Source organism: Balearica regulorum, chromosome Z, assembly GCF_011004875.1.
Source record: "Balearica regulorum gibbericeps isolate bBalReg1 chromosome Z, bBalReg1.pri, whole genome shotgun sequence".
Taxonomy (NCBI): Eukaryota; Metazoa; Chordata; class Aves; order Gruiformes; family Gruidae; genus Balearica; species Balearica regulorum.
In genome coordinates, this window is record NC_046220.1 from 51,536,693 (window position 1) to 51,563,756 (window position 27,064).

The window sequence follows — 27,064 nt, forward strand, 5'->3', positions numbered from 1 at the left end:
GCAGCTCATGGGAAGGATTCACGTTGGAGAAGTTTGTGGAGGACTGTCTCCCGTGAGAGGGACCCCATGCTGGAGCAGGGGAAGAGTATGAGGAGTTCTCCCGAAGAGGAAGGAGCAAGGAGAGGTAGAGACAACATGATGAACTGACCGCAACCCCCATTCTGCATCCCCCTGTGCCACTGGCAGGGAGGACGTAGAGAAATTGGGAATAAAGTTAAGCCTGGGAAGGAGGGAGGCGTGGGAGGGGAAGGAGTTTTAAGATTTGGTTTTATTTCTCATTACTGTTGTGCTTGATAATAAATTAGATTAATGTTTTTCTAAGTTGAGTCTGTTTTGTGCGTGATGGCAATGGGTGAGTGATCTCTCTCCTGTCCAGTTAAGGAGGGGGAGTGATAGAGCACCTGTGGTGAGCATCAGGCCTCCAGCCATGGTCAGTCCACTACGCTCACCAATTACTGTCACAGGCAAAACAGACTCAACTCAGGGAAAATTAATTTAATTCATAACTAAACAAATCAGAGTTGAGTAATAAGAAGTAAACCCAAATCTTAAAACACCTTCCTGCCACCCCTCTCTTCTTCCCGGGCTTAGCTTTACTCCTGGTTTCTCTACCTCCTCTCCCTCAGCGGCACAAGGGGAAGGGGGGTTGTGGTCAGTTCATCACACATACTCTGCTGCTGCTTCTTCCTCAGGGGGAGGACTCCTCACACTCTTCCCCCGCTCCATTGCGGGGTGCCTCCCATGGGAGACTGGCCTCCATGAACTTCTCTAGCGTGGGTCCCCCTCAGGGTCACAAGTCCTGCCAGCAAATCTGCTCCAGCATGGGCACTCTCCATAGGTCCATGGGTGCTGCCAGGAGCCTGCTCCAGTGTGAGCTTCCCATGGGGTCAGGGCCTCGTTCATGCATCCAGCCGCTCTAGTGCAGGGTCCTCCACCATCATCCTCCATGGGCTGCAGGGGGACAGCCTACCTCACCATGGTCTTCTCCATGGGCTGCAGGGGAAACTGCTCCAGCGCATGGAGCACCTCCTCACCCTCCTTCACTGACCTGGGTGTCTGCAGAGTTGTTCCTCTCCTATCTTCCTGCTCATCTCTCTGGCTGCAAAAAACTGCTCTTTTTTTCTCCGTCTCCCCCCCCCCCCCCCCCCCCCCCCCCAAACTGTGTTATCCCAGAGGTGCTACCACTGTTGCTGATGGCCTTGACCAGCAACGGGTCCATACTGGAGCCATCTGGCATTGGCTTTATTGGGCATAGGGGAAGCTTCTAGCAGCTTCTTGCAGAAAACCACTCCTGTTGCACCCCTCCCTACCAAAACCTTGCCATGCAAACCCAATACAATTTCTAAACCAGTGCTGATCTTCCTTCTGGCCCATGCTCAACACTCAGAAAAGAATTTTCTCCCTAGGATTTGCTACTGCAAGAGGAAAACTACTTTTAAACTGGACTGATTCATCAGTTTGCTTCACTGTGAATTTATGCAGCAACCAGTGTGAGCTAGTGGGGATGGCAGTGACTTAAGTTTCATGTTTCTCCTGAAAAGAGCTTTCAGGCTGTCCTGAGCTGGCACTGTGCAAGAGAAACAGGAAGACCTAAGAGCTGTTTAAACACAAAGATGGAATGGAAAGTCCTGAATGGGTCCTTTTATATAGATTTCTGTAATTAGTTTCAATCGGTTAATCAGTTTAAGGCAAAATATGGAGCAAATTTACTCCTTATCTTTTGATACTAATGTAGCTATAACATTCTTTTAACTGGTCATTGTACTCCGGTTTCCTCTGGTTTTAGTCTACTAGTGATTCTTCTGTCTTCAAGTTGTGATTTGTAAAAAGACTCAGTGATACTACGTGTCTTCAAGTAATTAGAAATACTGCATGATAGCCTTGTGCCTGAGTTGCTTTGTTCAATGTTGAAATTTTAAGAACTGTAGCTACTTTAAAAGGGAATTACACAAAAGATGCTGGCAAGTGGGACAAGGCAGTAGCATTAGTAGATTTGAAGATCTCAAACCTGCACATACATAGGCTTCAAGGAAATGTTGATTATTTTCAAGTAAATTATTACAAACTCATTTGTTTTCAAGTCTCAACTGCTCACCTAAAACAAAAACTAGTGTTTTAAGGCCTAAAATAACCAAACCAACAAAACAGGAAAAAAGGCATAGATCAGATGACACCAATTATCACTAATTACTATCTTACATATGATAAAACAACTTGTGGTCTACTTACTGCATTAAGTCTTTGTTTAGTAGAATGATACTATTTGCTAAATTTCATCTGTGATTCAGATCTCCATCTGTATATAATAGATAAACAGTGATCCAAAAGAATCGTCAATGTTGGCATGAACACTTGAAAGTAATCATGTAATGGTGATACAGTGAAAAGGTGTAGTTACATTATCGTGAACACTAAGTGGAATTTAAGTTCCACCATAGTACATTTCTGTATTTTCACCCATTCTGACAACTGTCTGCAATCATGTACTGGAGAAAGTGGTCCTGAAGTAGGCTTTTAATGTGTCTGATATAATAATAATGAAAGGAGTGTATTTACAGACTTAAACAATTTGAAGTGAAAAGCCTGATGGTTATTACCGTGTTTTCTTTTCACTATGAAATGCTTCTTAATGCTTTTTTTTTTTTTTTTTTAACTCTGTATTGACTCCCTTTGCAGTTATCCCCTAAAGGGGATAATGTAGCTACAGAAGCTGAAGCAGAAGAAAAGGAGATGGATGCTACAAAGGAAGATGATCTGCCTTCTGAAAAAAACAGTAAAGAAGTATGTGAAAGCTTTTTCTATGTATCAGAGAATATCTTAATATTATGTTGATTGGTGTAAATTATTACTGAATACTAAGAAGCTACAGATGCTACTACTGTGACAGTCTCAGGAGCTGTTTAATTATATAAAACTTCTGTGTTCACTCATGTTTATACATCTCATTGAAGCTAACAGGAATTGAAGCTTTCATCAGAAAGGAAACTTCTAGTCTGGCTTGTCTATAAGTTCAATTTAAACAGGTGGAACAGTGGGTGTTTTTTATCACTTACTCTGTATTGCAAATGTACTTTTTTAAAGGACTAGATAAAGAGTTCAGACTAAAACATGGCTACATACCTTTATTTAAAACAGAATATTATTTAGTAGTTATTTAATATTTTTCAGAAAAAATCCTGATTACCAAATAATCAGGAAGTTAATAATTTAAAAGCAGGAGGTGTTGTCTTCATATATATTATGGGATTTTTGTCTAAATTACGTGCTAGAGGCTTCAGTTGTGAAAAAACCTAGAATAATTTAAAATACGTCTTTATTTTGTTAAGACTCTTAGCATCATTTTTAATCGTCACAGGATGTGGTGAAAACAAATGATGCTTCTATTCCTAAAGTTGCTAGAAGAGGAAGAAAAAGAAAGGTAACAATATGTTTCATTCCATACTGTCATTTTTTGGATGTGATAATACTAGCTATTATTTTTTTTAATGACAGATTATGCATAAGTTGCAGTGCTTGACACCCTTCTCCCCATCCCTTTCAAATGGCTGAAAAATTTGTAGGAATGAAAGTCTTCCCAGAGGGTGTTTTGCAAGTCTTAATTCTGTTTGAACTTAATGTAGAGTAGGGAGTTTGCATCTTTTCTCAAATAGTCCATTGCAAATAAGAAAAATTAAGATACAAACTGATGCTAGACCGCTAATAAAATAGTCTGGTATGAAGCTCTGAAAAATTTCTTTTAACATCTTCATTACACTGAACTGACACCTGAAATACTCGCCCTTTTCACGAGGTTGTGATTTTGTAGTCTCTTCAATCTGGGAAAAAATTGACTGATTTTGAAAAAGGCAGTTCCAGCTGCTTGCTGAGCATGCTCCAGCCTCAGTGTTCATGTGGTCACACAGCAAGCCAGATCAGGGCACTGACCCAACTAAAAACTAGATTAAAGTGGGGTACAGTTTAATTTTAATTTGAAACCATTTAACTTGCAACATTAGTGCTGACAGCTGGGATGGAATGAGTGTGAAGTAACTGTGACCTTAGTATGTTTGTCACAGGTAAGTAGCATGCTGAGTATCATTCACTTCACAAAAAAGAAAGAAATGTGGTTGGATGCTCTTACAAAAATGACTTTAATATTTTAAAAATTAATACCTTATTTATTTATTTTATAAAAATCTAAAATTCAAAGAAAGCTTCTAGTCTGAAGCATCACGAAGTTGAAAGAATGGCTGTGACTATGCATACATGACTTCAGCTTGTAAATGGGAGAGCAGTCTCACAGATGACACACACAAAAAAAATCTCATTTTTTGCTTTTTCTAAAAGCACTCAAATCCTATGGTTGTGGGGTTTTTTGTTTTGTTTTGTTTGAGGTGGAGTTTCTTGGCATCATAAGGCACTGCAGACCTAAGAAGATTTCCTCTGTCACGTTTACTAGCTTCTGCTGACAGACCTGAGTTTGGGACATTATGTCCAGTTAGTGCAGTTCAACATAAAATTTTTCATTGTGAGTAATAATTGGCTCTGTAGAGCTAGAAGCAGGTGTTCTCATGAATAGCTCCATCTAGTGTCTTGATACTTTGCAGTTAGGGGAGATGGTAACATCCAAAAGAATATTTGTGTACAGTGGGGAAAATAGGAATGTATGTGCTTAAAACTGGGTTTTGGCATGCTGTTATGGTGATCTTAAAAATACTTACAAATAATCTTTTTCCTTTGTTGTACCAAAATAGTTTATTGTTCTGAAGATGAATGGGCTGGTTGAAATTATATGAAACTTTACTATATCAGGTAGTGATGGTATGGAGAGGGTGAAATTAGTAAAATTTAAATATAATCTGTTACTGAATTTGGAATTATTTTTTTCATTTGTAGAAGCAATAGCATAACAATGCATTTCTAGAAGTTTAAAACTGCTGTTTGAGAAAGTAATTGAGATACTGATGCCCTGTGTTTTTTCACTTGTGAAATTTATTCTTTAAATTAGGCTGAAAAACAAGCTGAAGCTGAGGAAGCAGCAGCAGTGGCAGCAACAGGTCCTGTGACAGTGTCTCCAAAAGTAAGCCCCAAAAGAGGAAGACCAGCAGGTAACTTTAAAAGAAAGATTTGATTCTTTTTCACCACAGAAATATCTTAGTAGAACTAGTCAGGGAGCTATCTCTTTCCCCTAAAGTACTTCCAGAGTATTTTCTCCTGCTAAAGGCAGTCTTTGCTGGTAGATTGTAATGAGAAAACACCTTATCTCAATGTGACATTAGGATGTACATGGATTTAAACTGTTAGCATTAGTGCTCAGTCCTCTAAATAAGACTCGTTGGTTTTGGGTACAAGCGTCACCTTTAGAAAAGCTGTCTTCATACAATGCTTCTAACTATAGATATATGATAAGAGCTCTTTGTGCACTGTTGCTCCACAAAGGTTTGTATTCATTAAAGGTCTGTAAAATACTTTTGTGTTAAAACATCCATAAAACACAAGGAGGAGAACTTGGGAGACAACAGAGCCTGTAGGTGAAGTTCAGGGGACAGTAAAAACAAAGAGCTGGAGAGACTTGCTTAAAAAGATGTTTAAGGCAGCCTGTATAGATTGATAGACAAATGAAAACAAGATATAACTGCTTTTTATAAAAAGTATATTTAGAACCATTTGGTGATAATTCTGCAGTGCTTATTTCTTTTAAACTAGCAATGATCTAATTAATTTGAATTTTTGTCATAGGCTTGTGGATACTCTTGAATTAATCATTAACTACTACATCGGAAAACAGTTCTTGACGCAATTAAGTATGTTATATGAGCATCTAGTCCAGGAAACATAAGTTACACTCATCTGTGTCTGCTGACAATATGAAAATAACATCCACAAAGTGCAACCACTGTTAACTAGGTTTAATTATTTTTGCCTTGGAAGTTGTGAGGAGATTAAGTATTACTTCAGCTTTCCCCCCTCCCCATTTCATGACATGTACTAGATGTACATTTTTAATATTTGTATGTGCCTTTATGTTGCCAGTCTTTTTGTTTATTTTTACTAACTACTGTCTGTAAGAGCAGGAAAGGATCTGTAAGAGAAGCTTTCACCTGCTGTATAAAACACCTTTTTACAAGACGTACTGTGCAGCCTTTTCTAGTGTTCGTATGATGCATGTATCTCTTGCTTGACAGTGCTCCATGCTAACACCAACAGGAGTTTAAACACTATTAGGTTTCCTAACCACGTGTTCACTGTGGTATCAGACAAGCATTTAAAGGATGTAAGTGCCAGGAAGGTAGATTCATCGTATTGTTAGGAATTAGACAAATAGTGTATCTGAGGGATGCAAAGTTTTGCTCTGTACTGTAGTGTAGTAGTAGAACTTCTTGACAGTGGTTTGTTGTCAAGAAAAGTGACGGGAGCCCCATGATACATCTAAAAATACTGGCAAACAGGCTGCATAAATGTGGACACTAAATGACTTGTTTCCATTCTCTAATTTCAGACTTTCTCATTGTCTAATTTGAGGCTTGCTCATGTTAGTTATGCAACATGTGAAACAAATCCTGACTGCACAGAGTGCAAAAACCACAAGAATTGGTAGTTGGAGCCTGTGGCTAAAAAGCTACCAAAGTTTTTAATTTCCCACTCAGCTAAAAAAAAAAATTACTGACACTTTAATTTTCCAAAGAGATCTTAATTAAAATTTGGTACTCACTTAACACTTGAATTTTGTGTAATGACAAAGTTAGGATATAAATTTTGATTTAAGTGTAGCTTCTGTCTGTGGACAAAGAATCTTTCCTCATAGACAAGGAGCAGATGGTGGCTGTGGACTAACTTGTTATTTCTGTATAAAATACTAGCTTCTGAAGTAAAGGTTCCAAAACCAAGAGGGAGACCGAAGTTGGTGAAACCACCTTGTCTTTCAGAGAGTGACTCGTGAGTTATTCTGTCTAGTTTTTTCATATAAAGCTTTTTCATTGTAAACAGTGTTGTTGCTTATGTTAAGACTTCATAATTAGTACTGAGCTCCTGACAGGTTTTTGCCCCTTTAGTATTCAGTATGAGTTACTGTTTGCTTTGTTATCTACAGCTCAGGTAATTAAAGTAACTCAAGGTAGTACATATCTGGAACAGGAGACAGAAGATCTTAACCTTCCTAACTTGTAAAATCTGTGCAAAATTCCCTATATAATTGTATGCTGAGTGAAGAGGAAAAGATATTTATTAAAACAAAAAACATGCAAAACTAAAATACTGAACTTTTTTTACTTTTTTGTTTCAGAAAACTCTTCTGATGGAATTCCAACACTACTTGTTACCTAAACTTTGTTTTTACCCTCTTCAGTTCTTTTGTCAAGTCCTTAACAGTTCTAGTAACTGAAGGAAAAGTTGAACGTTACTGTAGTTTTCTATAGTTTAGCAGATGCGTGGTTTCAGTGTATGTACACCTTAAATAAGTATGCTTTATAAAACTAATTTACTGTATATGCACTCTTGGTCCTGCAGACACGTATGTGTGTGGAAAACTTCTGAGCATTAACTTCTTGGTTTTGGATGTATGCACATACATTAACGTTAGCTTCATTAGAGCCTCCATACTATTATTTATTTCTTTTTTGCGTAAGTAGTGGGCTATAATTTTAGAAAAGATTGAGTATTTTTTTTGAAGAGTCATTAAATGAGAGTGAATTCATAATTTTGTGGTAAAAAAAAATAAATCAACTTCCTGAGTTAAAAGAATGTGATGTTTTAAACTCACTGTAGGTAATGGATATGATGCCTAAATACTGTCTGTGTTTTAGTGTTAATGAGGAGGAGAAGGCAAAGAAAAAAGGACCAGAAGAAAAGCCTAAAAAGCAAGGGAAAAAAGATGAGGAAAGTCAGAAGGAAGAGGAGAAATTAAAGAAGGAATTTGACAAAAAGGAAGGAAAGAAAGAGGCTGAACCAAAAAAGAAAAATACTGCAAAAGGGAGTTCTGCATCAGCTTCTGATTCTGAAGATGATGGAGAAGAACAAGAAGGTGACAAGGTATAATTTTGCTTTCTTGATATATTTATTACAGAGGAAAGAAGTATTACTGAAGAGCTTTCTTGAAGTTAATGCTAGATCTTAAAGGTTGGAGCCCTGTGGCTGGCTAATACAGATAGATAGAATGAAAGTTGGAGAACTTGACAAATAATACTTTCAGGAACTTCTTTGGTATTTTTTAAGAAAAGCCAGATGCTTTTTACTTTAACAAAGGATTTAAATGTAGCACTTACGTATTTTGTCAAAATGCTTTTTCCATCTATCCTTGGAACACAGACTTTTTTTTCCTTGGGTGCATCTAAGAGAACATTTGGCTTGAAATCAAGTTTTTGAAAGGTATAAAGCTGACCCTAGCCAATCATTTGGCATGTTTTCATTTTTTGTTGGTGCTTAGGATATTTGTCTTCTGTTGGGAAAGGAAAAAAAGGAGAAAGGACTACAGAAATTCAGAACTTACCAATATGTAGAGGTCTTGTATTTAGTTGTAGGGAAAGCCAGTTCTTGTCCGGTAATTCCATGGAGCAGAGTTGCTTCAAAGATATTTAGTGTAGGTAGGTTTTACATTTTACAGAAATAATGATTTAATAATCTTGCTTTCCTCTTTCGAATCCTAAAATCCCAAATAAAAACAGAAGAAAAAAGGGGGAAGAAGCTTTCAGGCAGCTCATAAAAGAAACCTTGTAAAAGGCCAGAATGAGAGAGAAGCAACAGAAAGAAAGCGTAAGCAAGAGGAACAGACAGAATCTGAATCGTGAGTATGTTTTAACATGCAATGTCCATAGGTTGTAGGACTACTCTGAAACTAACAGGAAGAGACAATATCTGAAAAAAAATTACAAACTGGTTTGCACTATGTTCTGTTGTTCTCTCCCCTCCCACCCTTTTTTTGTCTAACTTAAAATAAGTTAGACAAAACTTAAAAAGTTCCTCTAAACCAGTATGTTATATTGTGTGAGGATGGGAGGAATTGAACATAGAAATTAAGCAATGTCTGTCTTTAAGTGACTTAATTTACAGCAGAAGACAGCTAAGTGAGTTCTGTTTAGAAGTAACTTAAGAATATCTGTGTGAAACGTAATCAGTGTGAAAAACTGTTCAAGACAGCCATATATTTTTCTTTACATTTTGGGTGCATTAGATTGAGATCTGGAAGGATCTGTTAATCCATGGTCATGGATTTTTTTGGTCAGGTTGTGGAATGCATAGGGTTACCTGGAAAACATTTCCTTCTCTGTCTGGCAGCTGTTAGAACTGTTAGACAGAACAAGGAGAAAATTAAGAATTATTCTGCTGTAGCATTTTAAAGCCAATTGAGTGATACCAAGAGCAGTCTGCATTTGGAAGATAAATTATCACAAATGAATCACGCATAAGAATGGAGAGAAGATCCTGCCAGAAACTGGGCGGGGGGGGGGGGGGGGACACACAAGGACACAGTGGGAAGAAGTCTGACTCATTCTCAAGAGCTATTCTGCAAATGGGTGAAGAAACCACTACCACAAGAGCATAATGTTCCCATCCCCACAGTTGATGGGAGGGCAGAAAAAAGGGAGAACAAGGTACAAATTCAGAGAAGATGGAGGAGGATAATGGTCTCTTCACCTGTAACAAAAAGATTCTATCTTTTTCATGTTCATTAACAAGAATCTAGCTTGTTTGGGTTTTTCATTCGCTGGCCCTTTCTTCTCCTTTTCTTCCTGCCACTCCTTCTCTGGAAACCTACCATAATTACTTTGCTTGTTTGTAGCAAACCTAAGTGTTTCCAACTCGAGAGACTAAATTGTTCGTAGCATCTTTGTAGCTCTTAATAAATCACTATTTAAATCTGACACATTCTGATTGATTTCTGCAATCAAACTGTCATATATTGATTTGGTTACAATAATCAAAATCTCCTCTACTTTTAAATAGCTGTTGTATTTTTATGTATTGGAGGGTAGATAGAGCTTTGTTTCAGTAAGATGAAGTAGTAGTTAATGAATGCATAATGAATTTAATTACAGCTGATGACTAATACCACAAAACTCGATAAAAAGTAAAAAGACTTATTTTTGTGCTGTCTTCAGGTTCCTCTACTAATACACTGAATATGGGCTGATATTTTTTTTTGGTTACTTTTCTTATCAGCATAGTTTCCATTTTCTGGTCTTCGTAGCTACTTTGTTAATATTTATTCAAATCTAATAATGGTGGTTTGCATGCTGTTCTGTACAGACACAAAGTTTACATATACCATTTAAACAGCACGAGCTTGTGCTGCCGGTTAAAGTAAAACAATCTTGTGTACTTTAAAACTTTTGATTCTGTAACTGGATAGAGTATGAAAGGAACATGGAAAGTGGTAGACATGCAGGCCTGGACGTTTTATGGATGCATATTACTACGACAGGAAGAAAATTAGTCACAGAATATTTAGTCATGGTGTGCTGAAATGTGCAAATTCTAAAATGAGACTTAAAACCCCTCAGTAAGACAAGACTGAGGAATTTCTAAGCCGGGTTCATGATCCTCTCTGAATAGAGTTCAAAAACTTGTTTGAAAATCTTCTGTCTTCATCCTGTAACTGAGATGGAGGCGAGTTTTGGGTTGTTTTTCTTGCATCCTAGCTTTATTTTTAAAGATAAAATTAGAGAAAGAACCAGGAGATTTGAATGAACTTGTAATAAATCTTGTTCCTTTATCCCTGTTTGCTTCAGGAATATTTAAATTATTGCTGATACATTTATGGTCGGTTATACGATACTTATACTGTTACAATTAATTATATGAGAAAATAAGTTGCATAGGAACTGATTATGACTAATTGATCTCTCTGTAATTCCCCAAGATGTTAAATAGTTTGACTCTTTTTATTATGATGAAGCATTTTCTTTCTCCATAAGTTCATTCCATACAATACCATTTTACCAATTTGTACATCCAGCCAAAACAAAATACAGTTTGTTTTTAAAAATCCTTTAATTTGCTGTTTCTAGGGAAAATTGTCTGTCAGTATGGTAGATTTATCAGTAATATCTTAGCTAACCTTTTTTGTAAACTTATTTCAGTCTTTGAAAAACCAGGATTTGGCTCTTTATGTTTTTTGCATGCTAATGTTTTGCTGAGATACTACCTCATAATATTGGGTCTCATCTAAAATTGGGAAGAAAAAAGACTGAAAAACATACTTTACAACATTATAAAAGTACTTTAATGTTTTTGATAGGCAGGGTAAAGAAGAAGGCAAGAAAGCAGAAGTTAAGAAGATGGAGAAGAAAAGAGGTTAGTTTAAAGAAGCTAAATAGTATTTTTGGTCATCTTAAATTTTGAACAGATTTACCTGTCTGGATAAGATAATTTACTGCTAAGAGTGGCTGTGGGGTCTCCGTCAGAGGTCTTGATCCATGACTTCTTCCTTCAAATCTGTGAAGCACTGCATTCTTGTTCTTCTCTGTTTTTTCTTTCTTCAGTGCATTAGAACAGGTCTTTGCTAGTCCCATTTCACTGTCATTTGAGTTTTTAAACCTCAATTGATCCCTTCTGTTTGCGAACAAAAAAAAAAGCTCTTATTCTTTGATTCAAATCACTTTAGTTCTTCCCTTCATTTTTTCCTTTCTGTCTTCTCATAACAGTAATCTGAGGGACCTCTTGAAAGTATTTAGATACTAGCTCTTACTAAGCAGGAGGTGTGCTAAGCAAGACGCTTAGGGCTTGTCTACTAACCCACACTTGCAGACTGACATTCATAGGGATAAGTCATTCCTTTTTTAGTACTTACATCTTTAAGTGCAATCCAAACCACTGGCTGTAGTTTGTAGTATCATACAGATCCAGTGTCATGGATTCCAACCAACCCAGTGTTGGCAGGGGGGAAGAAAATAGCCAAACCCATCCCAGATGGATTGGACTTGAAGGAAACTCTCTTTGCTTGCAGTGTTATTCAGAATACATGCCACTTGTGTATGAAAAAAATCCAAACAGGCATTCAGCATGTGAATTAGAGATGGACGTCTTCATTCATCTTGCACACCTGCTGGAGCATGTGTACTGGGAACTTCTTATTTGCATGGATTTGGACTGTAGCTTGAATCACGTCCAATTTACTGAAAACAAAACCATCAGTATCTAGCTGTCCTGTCGTTAAAGGTTTCCCAGCTTTGTAACTCTTAGTATTTATTGAAACTTCTTTTTAAATGTCCCACAAGCAGAGGATGACAGCTGTATATTGAAATAGAAAATTATTTTCAATTTGTAACTCCTAAGGAGAAAACTATGTAGGTTACCTACAGTGTCCAGTTTTTAAAAGCTGCATACTTTGGTTTTGGTAGTAAGCCCTGTGTATTTATGTGCGCACCTGCATCATTAGGTGATGTAGAGTACCTGCCCATATTTTTCTGCTTTCTATATGATGTTAACATTTGTAGAAAGGTTTCTATAAAAACAAACCTGATATGGTTATCAAATATTCATGCATACTGTTTTTAATTTTCAGAAACATCAATGGATTCTAGGCTTCAACGGATACATGCAGAAATTAAGAATTCCCTGAAAATTGATAATCTTGTAAGTATTTTTTTTAAACTGATTTATATGCATAATTCTAGTAGGAAATACTTAGCATGTGTGTTTGTTTTTAATTAATATTCTGAGAATGAACAGATTTTTTTTTTTCAGTTTGAAAGTAACTGCTGCTTAAATGAGGTTACTATGGATATTAAAAGATCAATGTCAGCAAGTGAAATTGGTTTTGTTTGAAACTACTTCATAATAAATTATTTACCAGAAACATTCAGGCAGAATTTTGTCAAATGAAGCAGCTGTGCCAGCTCTGCCTGAGCCATGCAGAAGCACCAGAGAGGGACACAATGAATGTACTTGTGGCAGATGCAAGGGATCGAGGCCCCCATCTGCTGACCTAACTCATTGTCAAGGGAAGTCTGCTGCTTGTTGGGGGCTCAGAATTGGAACTTTACTGACAGATGGTTGAGGCTTGTCAGGCCTTAAGAATTAGCTGCTGCTGGTTTTCTATGTTGGGTACCAACGATACATTCAGGGGAGGCTTGCAAAGTATCAAGCATGACTGTGACTCTGAGGGTGATGGTCAAAGTATGGGGACCCAGGTGGTGGTCCCTTTCTTGAGGAAAGAACTTGTGAAGGAGTGGATAGGACTACTAGGAGGCGGCACAATCCACCCAAAAGTAGTGCTGCCAAGAGGCTGGCCAGCCTTGTTAAGGAGCTTTAAACTAGAAACAGTTGTGGAGGAGAAAGTGAAGAAGTGGTGGAGCAGGGTGATGTAAACAGAGTTGGCCTTGTAATCAACAGAACTCCTCAACAGAACAGGACTGAAGTGGCAGCACCACAAGCATATGCACAGAAATAAGGAAGTGCTGGCAGCACAACATTATGAGGAAAGCTCTTATAACCCTTCTGGAAAGTCAGCACAACGGGGTGCTTCTTTGAAGTGGCTGTACACTAATGCGTACAGCATGGTGAACAAACCAGAGGAACTGGACATCTGTCTGCAATTGCAGGGCTATGATCTCATTGGCATCACAGAGATTTGGTGGGATAGTTCATGGGACTGGAACCTTGCCGTGTATTTATACAGGCTTTTTAGGAAAGATGGGTGCTAGGAAGACAAAATGCAGGATAACTCCTTGTATGAGAGACCAGTGAGAATGTGTGGATCTCTGCATTGGGACAGATCATAAGCCAATTGAGAGCTTATGGGTCAGGATTAGTGGGCAGACCAATAGAGGGTGTCTACTGCAGATCACCTGATCAGGCAGAAGTAGAGAATGAAGTCATCTTCAGGCAATCAGGACACACCTGTGGTTCAAAGGCTTTCCTCCTGATTGGAGGCTTGAACCATCCCGGTATCTACCAGAGGGGCAGCATGGGGATTATACAGCAATCCAGGAAGCTGCTGGAGTGTGGTAACTTCCTAACACAGGTGATCAAGGAGCTGACTTTAGTACAGTGGCTCTTAGAAATGGATCAGAAGCTACATCATTACTTCTGGATATCCTGCATAGTGTGTCATTCATCAAACTTTTAACTGAAGAATCTACAAAGATACAGTTCTATATATTAACTGCAGTCCACTTAAGATGCTTTGCTACCTTCTCAGTGGCAAGTCACTTGGGAAAAATTCTGTATGGAAAAGGCTGAGTAGGGAGAACAGCTTCAAGCATAGAATTGTGAAAGCTGCATAAAGCTTCAGATTGGCCTTTTGTTATGGCAGTAGCTGAAAGGCCACTGATAGCAATTTTTGTTTCTAAGTTTGTAGAAATTGTTCTAAAATTCATTACATAGTCAAAGGAATATAGGAAGGCATCACTGAGAATGGAAATTAATTTAGTATGGCTAAGGATTATTAACATAAAAGTTCAGTCTTCAAACTAATTTCTTGTTTATATATAGGATGTGAACAGGTGTATTGAGGCTCTTGATGAGCTTGCATCCCTTCAAATCACGATGCAACAAGCTCAGAAACATACAGAGATGATTCTGACCCTGAAGAAGGTGAGATCTGCAATCTTAATCAAAGTAACCTGTATGCTTTCTTAAACTGGTATCAGCGTTATTTACTACTGGAGTACTGTGTCTGGTTCTGGTCCCCACAATTCAAGAACGATGCGGAAAGACTGGAGAGGGGCCAAAGGAGGCCCATGAAGATGATCAAAGGGCTGGAGAACCTGCCCTATAAGGAAAGACTGAAGGGGTTAGGTTTGTTCTTCCCAGAGGTGTCTCAGGTGGGACCTCATCACGGTATTCCAGCAGCCAGAAGGAGGATGGAGGCTCTCTCTTCACAAGGAGCCACATGGATAAGAAAAGGGGCAGTGGGTACAAGTTGCACTGGGAGAGGTTTCATCGTGATACAAAAAAAGAAATTTTTTTACGGTGAGAATGATCTTTCACTGGATCAACCTCTCAAGGGATGTGGTAGAGTCCCCATCGCTGGAGTTTTTCAAGGGTGCTTGATAATCTCATCCAGGCTCCCTTTCCCACAAAGGGTTGGACCAGATGGTCTTTCACAGTCCCTTCCAACCTGGGCTATTCTGTGGTACTCCAGAGATTGCAGAAGTCTATGATGTCATTTCAGGTTAAATTAAGAATTTCATCTAGCACATGATGAAATTACATAGGTATTTAAATATCTAAGTGGAACTCATTGTTTTATTACTTTGATTTCAGATACGGAAATTCAAAGTTAGCCAAGTTATCATGGAGAAATCTACAATGCTATATAACAAGTTCAAGACCATGTTTCTGGTTGGGGAAGGAGATTCTGTTCTTTCCCAAGTACTGAATAAATCACTTGCTGAGCAGAAGCAGCATGAGGAAGCCAACAAAACCAAAGAACAGTGGAAGAAAGGCGCAAACAAAAAAATGGAAAAAGAAAAGGACCAAACAGGTGAGTCACTGTGATTTTGGTTTAGTTTTGTTATACAGAATACCTAGTTTCCATCAATTTTTAAGCAAGCTTCAACAAACTCGTTGATGTAGGAATTCTACCCATCTAGTAAAACCTTTACGTATCTGAAATAGTCAGGGATAATACTGCTGTACCTGTTTCAAGTCTAAGGGTATAATGTTTTCCATCACTATTTTACCTTTGTTGTCTGAAGGGAAGGGCTTTTGCAAGAATTGAGTTTAGCATTTTTTACTTCTCCATAAATTTTCTAACTTTATTACCTTGTGGAATTAAAAAACCCATTAAACATGAGGTAGAATAACATACTGCCTTCCATTCCTCAAGTAGCCTTTTGGTGCCTAGACTTCCACCTATGCTTTAACTGCTTAATGTCCTTCACTAGCCTGTTCCTATAATCGTGCATGCTACATGTATAGCAGCAGCTTTTAACTACTTACATGCTATTTCTGTGATGCAACTTCAGTAGTTCAGTCTAACAGGAAAGAAATCACCATATAGGGTTGAATAGGCTTTTGTGCTCTTAGCAATACTATTCCAGATTAATCATGAGCATTTGCACAAGTGCAGCATGATATTGAAAGCTTTCCATAATAACCATGCTCTACAATAACTTAGGTCAGTTATTTTAAAAAAAAAAAAAAGAAATAGTAAAATAGGTATTTGCATTTTTAAGTAGAGGAACAAAATGAGACAGAGACACTGGAAAGCTGTGTTGCAAACGAATATAAATCCTTGAAGATGTCTACCCATCTATTAAAATTATTTAGATCCTTGGTCTCCACAAGCACTGGAGAAAAATTATATTTACTTTGAACTTGAATCCTGGGAGCAAAACTGTTTCAGAAAACTGTTTGAAAGTTACAGCACTTGGATCTGAAATAAGTTACTGCAACTGAGATGATTGAGGATGCAAGGATTCAGAATCATTGAAATGCCACTGTGTTTGTATCTGCTAAGAAAGCAGGATGATGATAAAATCCAACCATTTTATGGAGAGAGAAGTATTCATGAGTTCCACATCTTTTCTCCAACCCACGGAACAGCACAGCTAATACTTTAACAAAGAATCTAAACTGAAAGTCTTCCTACACAGTCTGACTACTGAAGCTACTCCAGATAAGGTTAGCACTAGACTTCAAGAGAGGACACTGAAATTTGCCTAGTTGAATGGAGAATGGTAAGAACTTCTATCAGAGTAGATGAATATTTCATGGAAGTGGATTTTTCTTTTATTTGCTACAAATACGTATTTATTTGCTACAAATACGTATTTATTTGCTACGTAGTTCCTTACGTCCATACTTCTGTCCTTTTAAAAACTGAACTGCTGAACTCTTACTAGCTTTATGAAGCACAACAATTACAGCAGTTTGTACTCAGCTGAAGTACAGTTTCAGGCTATCTACTTTGTAACAAGGGATTAGAGCATTAGTTGTTTCACTGAATTCCTCCCGTGGCATTCAAGATCAGAACTAACTCTGAGCAAGTCTACATAGACCAACTACTAGAATGTCATCTTAAGATAATCTTGTCTGCTTTTTAGCATCTCTTAGCCTGTAAGTATTCAGATAAGTAATGTCTTTTTTTTTTTTTTTTATCTTGATGTAGCACAGTAGTTTAATAGAAGGTTTTTCTGGTCAACCTGTAACTTCCAATAAAATGGACTGTTAGTTCTGACTTGAATTGTTGAGGAATGTCACTTTACTCAAAACTCACTGCCTTGTAATACCAGAGAAAAACATGTATTCATCACAGAAATTTTGAAGAGGTTAAATATTCCTGCTTTGACTTCACTAAATACAGCTTTTACATAGTGCTTTGTTTTCCTGCTTGACAATTGTATAGTGTAACTAAACACTTTTACTGTTTGTCATATTTGGATTATACACATGCTTGTTAGAGTTGAGAGTAAATGAGATTCCATGGAACTAGTAAGTTCTCCAGTTGAAACTTCATCAGAAATCTCCCCAAATTGTCTGACCAGATTAGAGTGGTAAACAGAATTTACTGCTGAAGTATATTCTCTCACTGCTTAGAATATAAATAACCATTAATCCTGTTATCTGTAGCCTGGCAAGTACAAGAAGAACTTGAAATTGCCTGAACTATATACACTTTTCATTTCACATCATTAAAATCATGGGATGAGGCTCACTGCATGGAATTTTCAGAAGTTGAAGCCATATCAGTTACTGCTTTTTTTATTGTTTCAGCTGCCTGGGTATCAAGATGAGGGGAAAACATTTATAGTGTTTGAGTTGATGAAGGTAAAGAAACTATCTGGGGCTTTTTATAGCACGGTTTTGACTGCCTGCAGTAGTTTTCTTTCTCTGCCCTTTCATTTTAAAGGTTCGAAGGTTCTGAATGGAGGATCTGAAGCTCAAGACACCAGCCAGTCACAAAACAACAGAGAGAACATGGAGGAGAAGAATGATAAGGATGAAGTTGGCAGTAAGAAGTGAGTTAATAACCTTACTGAGCTAAGGATCTGTTCTGCTCTAACCAAATGATGTAAAATAGAACAGCAGTAGATTGAAGTTATTTTACCATGTTGAGGTACTGTTTTCTTTACAGAGTTTTCTCTCAACTTTAGAGAATGACAGTAGCATGCAAATGTTCTGTTAAAGTTTTGAATGAACACTTTAAAAGTTACTTCACTCGCTGCTGTGGGTGGAGACTTGAAGAAAAAAATTACAGGATGTCCTATTAGGAGAGAATCAGCATGTGATGATACAGGGCAAAGTATAAGCTTTCTCCTATGTTTTAGACTACTTGATGCTATTAAGTTGAAAGCAAAGGAAGCCTGAACCAAGTCTTAAAGAAACTAATGGGATTTATCAAGTGTTTTGTGAAACGATGTATTCTTATCAATAGCCAAGCACTTTAATCAGTGTTATATAGTGTAGCTATAGAATTGCCCAATTGCCCAGGTAAACTGCAGGCTAGAACTTAGATCTGTGAAATTTCAGAACTCTGAATGCTTTATAGAGGTTGATGCATTTACCTTTTTCAAGCAAGAAGCCATGAGAATGCTTGAATTTGTCAGGAGGCATTTAAACCTTAGCCTCGCTGAAAAACACTGTTTTGTAAACAAGACCAAGCAGCAGTGAATCTTTTGTAGAATATGAGAAACACTTAATAGAATTTAGTAAACAACAGGAAAAGGTCTGCAATTATCCTTGACCTGAATTGTTTTGTTGAAGTACCACTTCGTTTTTCTCTGAGCACTTCTACACCTTGTGTTCAGGCATTCCTTTTGTCCAGCAGTATGTGTTGAAGCAAGTTTTCCTTCATCGCTGTCTTCATGCAGGTCAGGAGACAGTGCAGTTGCCTTGCATTGTTTTGGCTGTCTGCCAAGTTAAAACTGTACAAATGAGTGGAATATTTGCCATTATTTACAATAAGGTAAACTTAAAGACAGCAAAACCAAAAAAGCCCTTAAGATGAAAATGAATTTGATATTTGCTGAGAGGCAGCCTCAAAACTACTGGCTTCTGGTTACACAGCTGTCAGAAGTGACATTTGGGGGTTTTCAACCAGTGATACCAAATGCTCATTTGATCTGGACAAGCAGCGTGTTACCGGAACATAACAAAGGCACAAGTGTAGGGTCCTAACACAGGTTGGACAGTCTAGCATGCTGCTTGAATAGCTGATTTAGCCAAATCAGTCACTAACGAAGTGCAGCACTTGCAAGGCAATTCAGTAATCACACACAGACACAGATTGGTAGGGGTTGGAAGGGACCTCTGGAGATCATCTAGTCCAACCCCCCTGCTAGAGCAGGATCACCTAGAGCAGGTTGCACAGAATCGTGTCCAGGCAGGTTTTGAATATCTCCAGAGAAGGAGACTCCACCACCTCTCTGGGCAGCCTGTTCAGTGCTCGGTCACCCTCAAAGTGAAGAAGTTTTTTCCCATATTCAGATGGAACTTCCTGTGTTCCAGTTTGCGCCCGTTGCCCCTTGTCCTGTCGCTGGGCACCACTGAGAAGAGTCTGGCCTCATCTTCTAGACATCCACCCTTTAGATATTTCTAAGTGTTGATGAGATCCCCTCTCAGTCTTCTCTTCTCCAGGCTAAACAGACCCAGCTCTCTCAGCCTTTCCTCACACAAGAGATGCTCCAGTCCCTTAATCATCCTTGTAGCCCTCTGCTGGACTCTCTCCAGGAGTTCCCTGTCTGTCTTGAACTGGGGACAACAGAACTGGACACACAACTCCAGATGTGGCCTCACCAGGGCAGAGTAGAGGGGGAGGACAACCTCTCTTGACCTGCTGGCCACGCTCTCCTTAATGCACCCCAGGATACCATTGGCCACCTTGGCCACGAGGGCACACTGCTGGCTCATGGAGACCTTGTTGTCCACCAGGACTCCCAGATCCTTTTCCGCAGTGCTGCTTCCCAGCAGGTCAACCCCTAACCTGGACTGGTGCCTGGGGTTATTCCTCCCTAGGTGCAGGCCCCTACACTTGCCCTTACTGAATTTCATATGGTTCCTCTTTGCCCAACTCTCCAGCCTGTCCAGGTGTTGCTGAATGGCAATAATAGAATACACTTGGCCAAATATTTAAAAATAAATTACCACTAAACTAGTTCTCCAAGGTAGAAATTTTTCATGGCCTGCTCCTTTACTTGTTCCTGTGGAACCTGACAGCACTTGGATTTCTGAGTGGTAGAGAGACAATCTCAGTCAGATTGCCTTTTATCTTTGTGATTAAAAGAATTAAGAATATTTGAGTGCGTGCATGACACCTCAATGGACATTGGTCAAAAGAAATTTAAGGCACATACTTCAGATAGCTATGCAACATGCTTGGAAAAGGCTGTTCAGTACAAAGTGCGTCTCAAAAAAAGCAACTTTGAGGCAAGACAACTTACATTTTTAATACTTAAGTAATTGTGATTGTATCTGTAAAACTTGCAGATACATTTTTCATGAATAAGCTAGTGATGGTGTCATGTTCTGCTGGTAAACATTGCTCTCTTGAAGTTGTGTGTGGTGTTTGCTGTGGCCTTGAAGTCTATGCTCCAACACACTCCTTGGCTTACCTCAACAAAGAAAGAAAACGACTTTACAAAAAAGCCTGTGTGGCTACTTGGGAGCGGTTTCTGTGGCCTTACAATCATTGTTGGCTAACAGCTGTAAACCAGATTTTCTATCACCTCTTGCAAACACTTTATTGAGACATGTATCCACATACCTGTTCTAAATTCAAGCAAGCTACAGACTCTAATGTCTCTCCATCATACAAACTTTTTTTCCCCTAGTATTTTTCATACATTTTTATTTGTAATATTCAGCTTCTTCCAAGTGAGAAACTAGTAAGCAAAATAAATATGAACAAATTATCAATGTTCAAAACTCCCCTGCAGTTCCCACTGCTGACTCTAAGCAAATAATTTGTAAACTAACAAGTCACGGGGCTGTCTGTTCAGTTCTGAGCTTTACTCCCTTCAGTAATTAGAGGCAAGACGTGTCTGTACCTTTCTGAAGGTGTACATCAGAAATTTTGGAAGACAGAAGTTGTGTAACCTAAAACTTCTGCAGTGATTGGCACTTAAGAACATCTTTCTATTCTCGTTTGGTAAAAATAGACACTGCTTCCTGAGGTTACCTTAGTGTTTCCAAACAAGAATAACAACACAGTGGATTATTCCTGGCTACTAAGAAAAGCGACAATTGGTATGGTATGTTAAGGCAGAGTGTTATTCCATCTGAGCTGACACATTTGGCAGCAGACTAGGGAGGACTGCCTTGACTGGAACAGAAACCGACTTCTGAGCAACTGCTGTTCATGGCCAGTCACACACGTTAGCGATGTTAATTACTGCCAGCTTAGCGTCACGTTTGGGGGCAGTCAGTCCGAGGGAGAAGACATACAGCTGGCATCACTGCCTGCCTCAGCTCTCCAGGCTTGATCTACTGCTGAATCTACATTAGCATCGCTTACTCTAGACAGTACAAATTCATCTGGAATAAGTCTTGCTCTCTATGTTTTTGTATTTATTAATGTTGCTTTATTTTGTTTCTAGGGCATGTGATGAAGAGAATGAGCTTGAAAAGCCAGCAAACGATCCTGCCTTTGAAAACAACTGATGCGACTGGTGTCTTTTTTTTTTAAATACAGATTAAAGAGGATTGCTAAGTTTTGCATTTAAAATCTATAGACTGCTGAAAGTTTTAAATAATTTTATAAGCATACTATTTTAAATTTTGTGGAATAAAAGCCCCTTTAATCTTGGCTTAAAAGTATTTAAACACTTTTGCCAATAGTTTTGTCCAGTATTAACAGGTAACACATTTCAAAAAATGGTATCTTTTTCCAGTTAGAAAACAAATGCTTCCATGTTACAGGACTTGCAGTATATTTTTACTGGACTACTATGTGTTTGTCCAGCTGATGGCAGGAAAAAGTTAATACTTTCAACTGCCAAGTTGCTTCATTCATATAAAACCTGCTCTCTTCCCATGATACTGACCTCTGTGCATAGTTTTTCAACTCTTGTTGGGATGTCTTTTTGCTGTGTTTTGTAGGAGTTGGAAGCAGCATTTTTATAGCTGGTAAAATGTTAAGTATACTTAATCACTTTTTTTAAAGAAGGTTAGTTCTGTTCTTGCAAAACTCATTGTGCCAATTTACTGCAATGTGACTTTATGGTATGCTTTTGGTTTAATAAGTATACTAGAAAGAAATGTGTTTTCACAGAACCTGTCAGTGCATATTGGTTGGAAAACACTGTCTTCAACAGTTTATGAAAATAAAGAATTTAAATTGATAAGAGACTGGTTCTTAAAACTTAATTTGTAGAGAGAGAAACTTTTATAGGAACAAGTAGCATCTGGTTTCAGTTCAATTTTGATTTTTATTGCCTGGGCATTACCTTGGGGATAACTAATTTGAATATTAACAGAAATATGGGTAGGGTATTTTAAGAAAAATTCCTAAAGGCATGAAAGGGAATGAAACAGAGAGAAGTTCCTCTGAAAATCCATTCTTGAAACACACACTTTGCTCAACATCAGAACTAGAAACAACTTCTGTGTGACTGGAAAATGGTATTTGACAAAGACCAGCCAGGTTCGAAATTAGTGTTTATTACCCCTAAGAATGTTGTTTAGGGGGCTGGGAGGGAAGGTGTGGTGGGGTGACCCTGGCTGGAGGCCAGGTGTCTGCCAGAGCCACTGTTGTCACTCCCCTCCTTAACTAGACAGGGGAGAAAAAGTATAACAAAGGGCTCCTGGGTTGAGATAAGGACAGGGAGAGATCACTCACCAATCACAGTCATGGGCAAAACACACTCAACTTAGAAAAAAAAAAAAAAAAAAAAGATGTAATTTATTGTCAAGCAAAACAGAGGAATGAGAAATAAAACCAAATCTTAAAACATCTCCCCCCACCCCTCCCTTCTTCCTGGGGTCAACTTCACTCCCAATTTCTCTACTTCCTACCCCCAACCAGCACAGGGGGATAGTGAATGGGGGTAGTGGTCAGTTCATTGCAAGTTGTCTCTGCTGCTCCTTCCTCCTCAGGGGAGGACTCCTCACACTCTTCCCCTGCTCAAGTCCAGGGTCCCTCCCACAGGAGACAGTCCTCCACCAACTTCTCCAACATGCGTCCTTCCCACGGGCTGCAGTTCTTCACAAACTGCTCCAATTTCGGTCCCCCACGGGGTCACAAGTCCTGCCAGCAAACCTGCTCCAGCGTGGGCTCCTCTCTCCACGGGGTCACAGGTCCTGCCAGGAGCCTGCTCCAGCACGGGCTTCTCACAGCCTCCTTCAGGTGTCTCCACCTGTGCCAGTGTGGGGGTCCTCCATGGGCTACAGGTGGAATCTTTGCTCCCCATCATCCTCCATGGGCTGCAGGGGGACAGCCTGCCTCACCACATCTCCATGGGCTGCAGGGGAATCTCTGCTCCAGTGCCTGGAGCACCTCCTGCCCCTCCTTCACTGTCGTGGGTATCTGCAGAGTTGTTCTGTCACATCTTCCCAGCAGAAGCTGCCACTAGTTTTCTTTTTTTCCCTTCTTAACTATGTTACCCAGAGGTGCTACCACTGTTGCTGATGGGCTCAGCCTTGGCCAGCAGTGGGTCCATCCTAGAGCCGGCTGGCATTGGCTCTATCAGACACACGGGAAGCTTCTAGCAGCTTCTCACAGAAGCCACCCCTGTAGCCCCCCTGCTACAAAAACCTTGCCATGCAAAACCAAAACAGAAGGTGACAGTGTTCCAGGTGTACACAACACCTTGTATTCTGTCACCTTTGGGTCAGCAACAGAAAACCACCATCACAGCCTGGTGCAGACCAGTACCTCTGAAGCTTTAACTCACATCATTCAACAAGGAAGAGTTTTCAGTATTGCACCATGACCAAAGCAGCACAGTATCAAATACTGAGGAGGCAGATTATTTCTTCTTCACATAGAATCATAGAGGGATATGGGTTGGAAGGAACCTCAAAGCCCATCTAGATCCAACCCCCCTGCCATGGGCAGGGACACCCTCCACTAGACCAGGTTGCCCAAAGCCCCATCCAACCTGGCCTTGAACACTTCCAGGGAGGGGGCAGCCACAACCTCTCTGGGCAGCCTGTTCCAGTGCCTCAGCACCCTCACAGTGAAGAATTTCTTCCTAACATCCAATCTAAATCGACCCTCTTTTAGTTTAAACCCATTACCCCTTGTCCTGTCCCTACACTCCCTGATAAACAGTCCCTCACCAGCTTTCCTGTAGGCCTCTTCAGGTACTGGAAGGCTGCAATAAGGTCCCCCTGTAGCCTTCTCTTCTCCAGGCTGAACAATCCCAACTCTCTCAGCCTGTCCTCACAGGAGAGGTGCTCCAGCCCCCTGATCAGCTTCGTGGCCCTCCTCTGGACTCACTCCAACAGCTCCATGTCTCTCCTGTACTGGGGCCCCCAGAGCTGGACGCCGTACTCCAGGTGGGGTCTCACAAGAGCAGAGTAGAGGGGCAGGATCCCCTCCCTCGACCTGCTGGTCACACCTCTTTTGATGCAGCCCAGGACACGGTTGGCTTTCTGGGCTGCAAGCACACACTGCCGGCTCATGTTGAGCTTCTCATCAGTCAATACCCCCAAGTCCTTCTCCTTGGGGCTTTCAAGCCATTCCCTGCCCAGCCTGTAGTTGTGCTTGCAATTGTGCCGATCCACATGCAGGACCTTGCACTTGGCCTTGTTGAACTTCATGTGGTTCACAGAGACCCACCTCTCCAGCCTGTCAAGGTCCCTCTGGATGGCATCCCTTCCCTGCAGCATGTTGACCACACCACACAGCTTGGTGTCATCAGCAAACTTGCTGAGGGGGCACTCGATCCCACTGTCCATGTCGCCGACAAAGATGTTGAACAGTGCCAGTCCCAGTACCGAACCCTGAGGGACGCCACTCATCACTGATCACTTGGACATTGAGCCGTTGACCACAAGTCTTTGAGTGTGACCATCCAGCCAATTCCTTATCCACTGAGTGGTCCATCCATCGAATCCATGTCTCTCCAATTTAGAGACAAGGATGTCGTGCGGGACAGCGTCAAATGCTTTGCACAAGTCCAGGTAGATGATGTCTGTCACTCTTGCCACTTTGTCTTGTCACTTTGTCCACTAACACTGTAACCCCATCATAGAAGGCCACCAAATTTGTCAGGCACGATTTGCTCTTGGTCAAGCCATGCTGGGTGTCACCAATCACCACCTTATTTTCCATGTGCCTGAGCATAGTTTCCAGGAGGATCTGCTCCATGATCTGGCCGGGCACAGAGGTAAGACTGACTGGCCTGTAGTTCCCTGGGTCTTCCTTTTTACCCTTCTTAAAAATGGGGGTTCTGTTTCCCCTTTTCCACTTGGTGGGAACTTCACCAGACTTCCAGAACTTCTCAAATATGAAGGAGCATGGCTTAGCAACTTCATCCACCAGTTCCCTCAGGACCCGCGGATGCATCTCATCGGGTCCCATGGACTTGTGCATCTTCAGGTTCCTTAGATGGTCTCAAACCTGATCTTCTCCTACAGTGGGTGGTTCTTCATTCTCCCAGTCCCTGTCTTTGCTTTCTGTGACCTGGGCAATGTGGCTCGAGCACTTGCCAGTGAAGACTGAGGGAAAAAATTCATTGAGTACCTCAGCCTTCTCCATATCACAGGTAACCACGTCTCCTGTTTCATTCTGGAGGGACCCCACATTTTCCTTAGTCTTCCTTTTATCACTGTGATGTACCTATACAATCTTTTCTCGTTGCCCTTCACATCCCTGGCCAGATTTAACTCTCTCAGGGCTTTAGCTTTCCTAACCTGCTCCCTGGCTTCTTGGACAGTTTCTCTGTAGTCTTCCCAGGCTACCTGCCCTTGCTTCCACCCTCTGTAGGCTTCCTTTTTGTGTTTCAGTTTGCCCAGGAGCTCCTTGTTCATCCATGGGGGCTTCTGGGCATTTTTGCTTGACCTCCTCTTTGTTGGGATACGTTGCTCCTGAGCTTGGGGGAGGTGATCCTTGACTACTAACCAGCTTCCTTGGGCCCCTCTTCCCTCCAGGGCTTTGTCCCATGGTACTCCACCAAGTAGGTCCCTGAAGAAGCCAAAGTCTGCTTTCCTGAACTCCACGGCAGTGAGCTTGCTGTGTGCCCTCCTTGCTGCCCTGAGGATCTTGAACTCCACCATTTTGTGGTCACTGCAGCCAAGGCTGCCCTTGAGCTTCACATTCCCCACCAGCCCCTCCTTCTTGGTGAGAACAAGGTCCAGCATGGCACCTCTCCTTGTTGGTTCCTCTGTCACTTAGAGGAGGAAGTTATCATCAACACATTCCAGGAACTTCCTGGATTGCTTGTGCCCTGCTGTGTTGCCCCTCCAACAGATATTGGGGTGATTGAAGTCCCCCATGAGGACCAGGGCTTGTGAATGTGAGGCTGCTCCTATCTGTCTATGGAGGGCTTCTACTGCTTGGTCTCCCTGGTCAGGTGGCCTGTAGCAGACCCCCGCTATGATGTCCCCTGCCCCAGCCCTCCCTTTAATCCTAACGCATAAGCTCTCTGTCAGCTCCTCATCCATCCCCAGGCAGAGCTCCATGCACTCCAGCTGGTCATTGACACAGAGGGCGACACCCCCTCCTGGTGTCCCCAGCCTGTCCTTCCTAAAAAGCCTATATCCTTCCATTCCAACACTCCAGTCATAGGAGCTGTCCCACCACAGCTCCATGATGCCAGTGAGATCATAGCCCTGCAGGCATGTGCACGTCTCCAACTCCTCTTGTTCATTCCCCATGCTACATTTGCACAGAGGCATTTCAGTTGGGCCCCGGACGAGGCTGACTGACCGGCTGGGGTGGCTGGAATTCCTCTGATGTCTTTTCCCACTGTTTTCCTGTTGGTTCCTGGCTCATCTCCTCTAGACTTCAAGCATGCTGCAGTACGTCCAGCACGTCTCTGAGCAACAGGCTGAGGGCCATCACCAGCACCCTGTCCGTCTAACCTGGGCATGTTGTCCCACAACTTGTTGTCACGAGCAAGCCTGATATTGCCCCCCCTCCCCCTTCAAGCCTAGTTTAAAGTTCTGTCAATGAGCCCCAGTAGCTCCTGGGCAAAGACCCTTTTTCCCCTTTGAGAGAGGGGAATCCCATCAGAGTTCATCAAGCCTGGTGCCATGT

At 40.7% G+C, this 27,064-nt stretch overlaps 1 protein-coding gene across 7 annotated transcripts in view; it reads left to right on the forward strand.

The window, feature by feature from the left end:
- PSIP1 (PC4 and SRSF1 interacting protein 1) overlaps positions 1-22,205 on the forward strand; it is a 35,892-nt gene extending 13,687 nt beyond the window's left edge. For 5 of the 7 annotated variants that reach the window (XM_075739687.1, XM_075739684.1, XM_075739685.1 and 2 more), the window contains exons 6-17: positions 2,677-2,781; positions 3,356-3,418; positions 4,988-5,087; positions 6,840-6,915; positions 7,782-8,007; positions 8,640-8,758; positions 11,213-11,268; positions 12,479-12,549; positions 14,410-14,511; positions 15,184-15,403; positions 17,774-17,882; positions 21,459-22,205. In XM_075739687.1, the coding sequence (XP_075595802.1) occupies positions 2,677-2,781; positions 3,356-3,418; positions 4,988-5,087; positions 6,840-6,915; positions 7,782-8,007; positions 8,640-8,758; positions 11,213-11,268; positions 12,479-12,549; positions 14,410-14,511; positions 15,184-15,403; positions 17,774-17,882; positions 21,459-21,522 (1,311 nt within the window). In that variant the 3' untranslated portion in view covers positions 21,523-22,205. The remainder of the gene's footprint in view (positions 1-2,676; positions 2,782-3,355; positions 3,419-4,987; positions 5,088-6,839; positions 6,916-7,781; positions 8,008-8,639; positions 8,759-11,212; positions 11,269-12,478; positions 12,550-14,409; positions 14,512-15,183; positions 15,404-17,773; positions 17,883-21,458) is intronic. The other 2 variants (XM_075739690.1, XM_075739691.1) reach the window with 1 other exon arrangement.
- Positions 22,206-27,064: the final 4,859 nt, after the last annotated feature.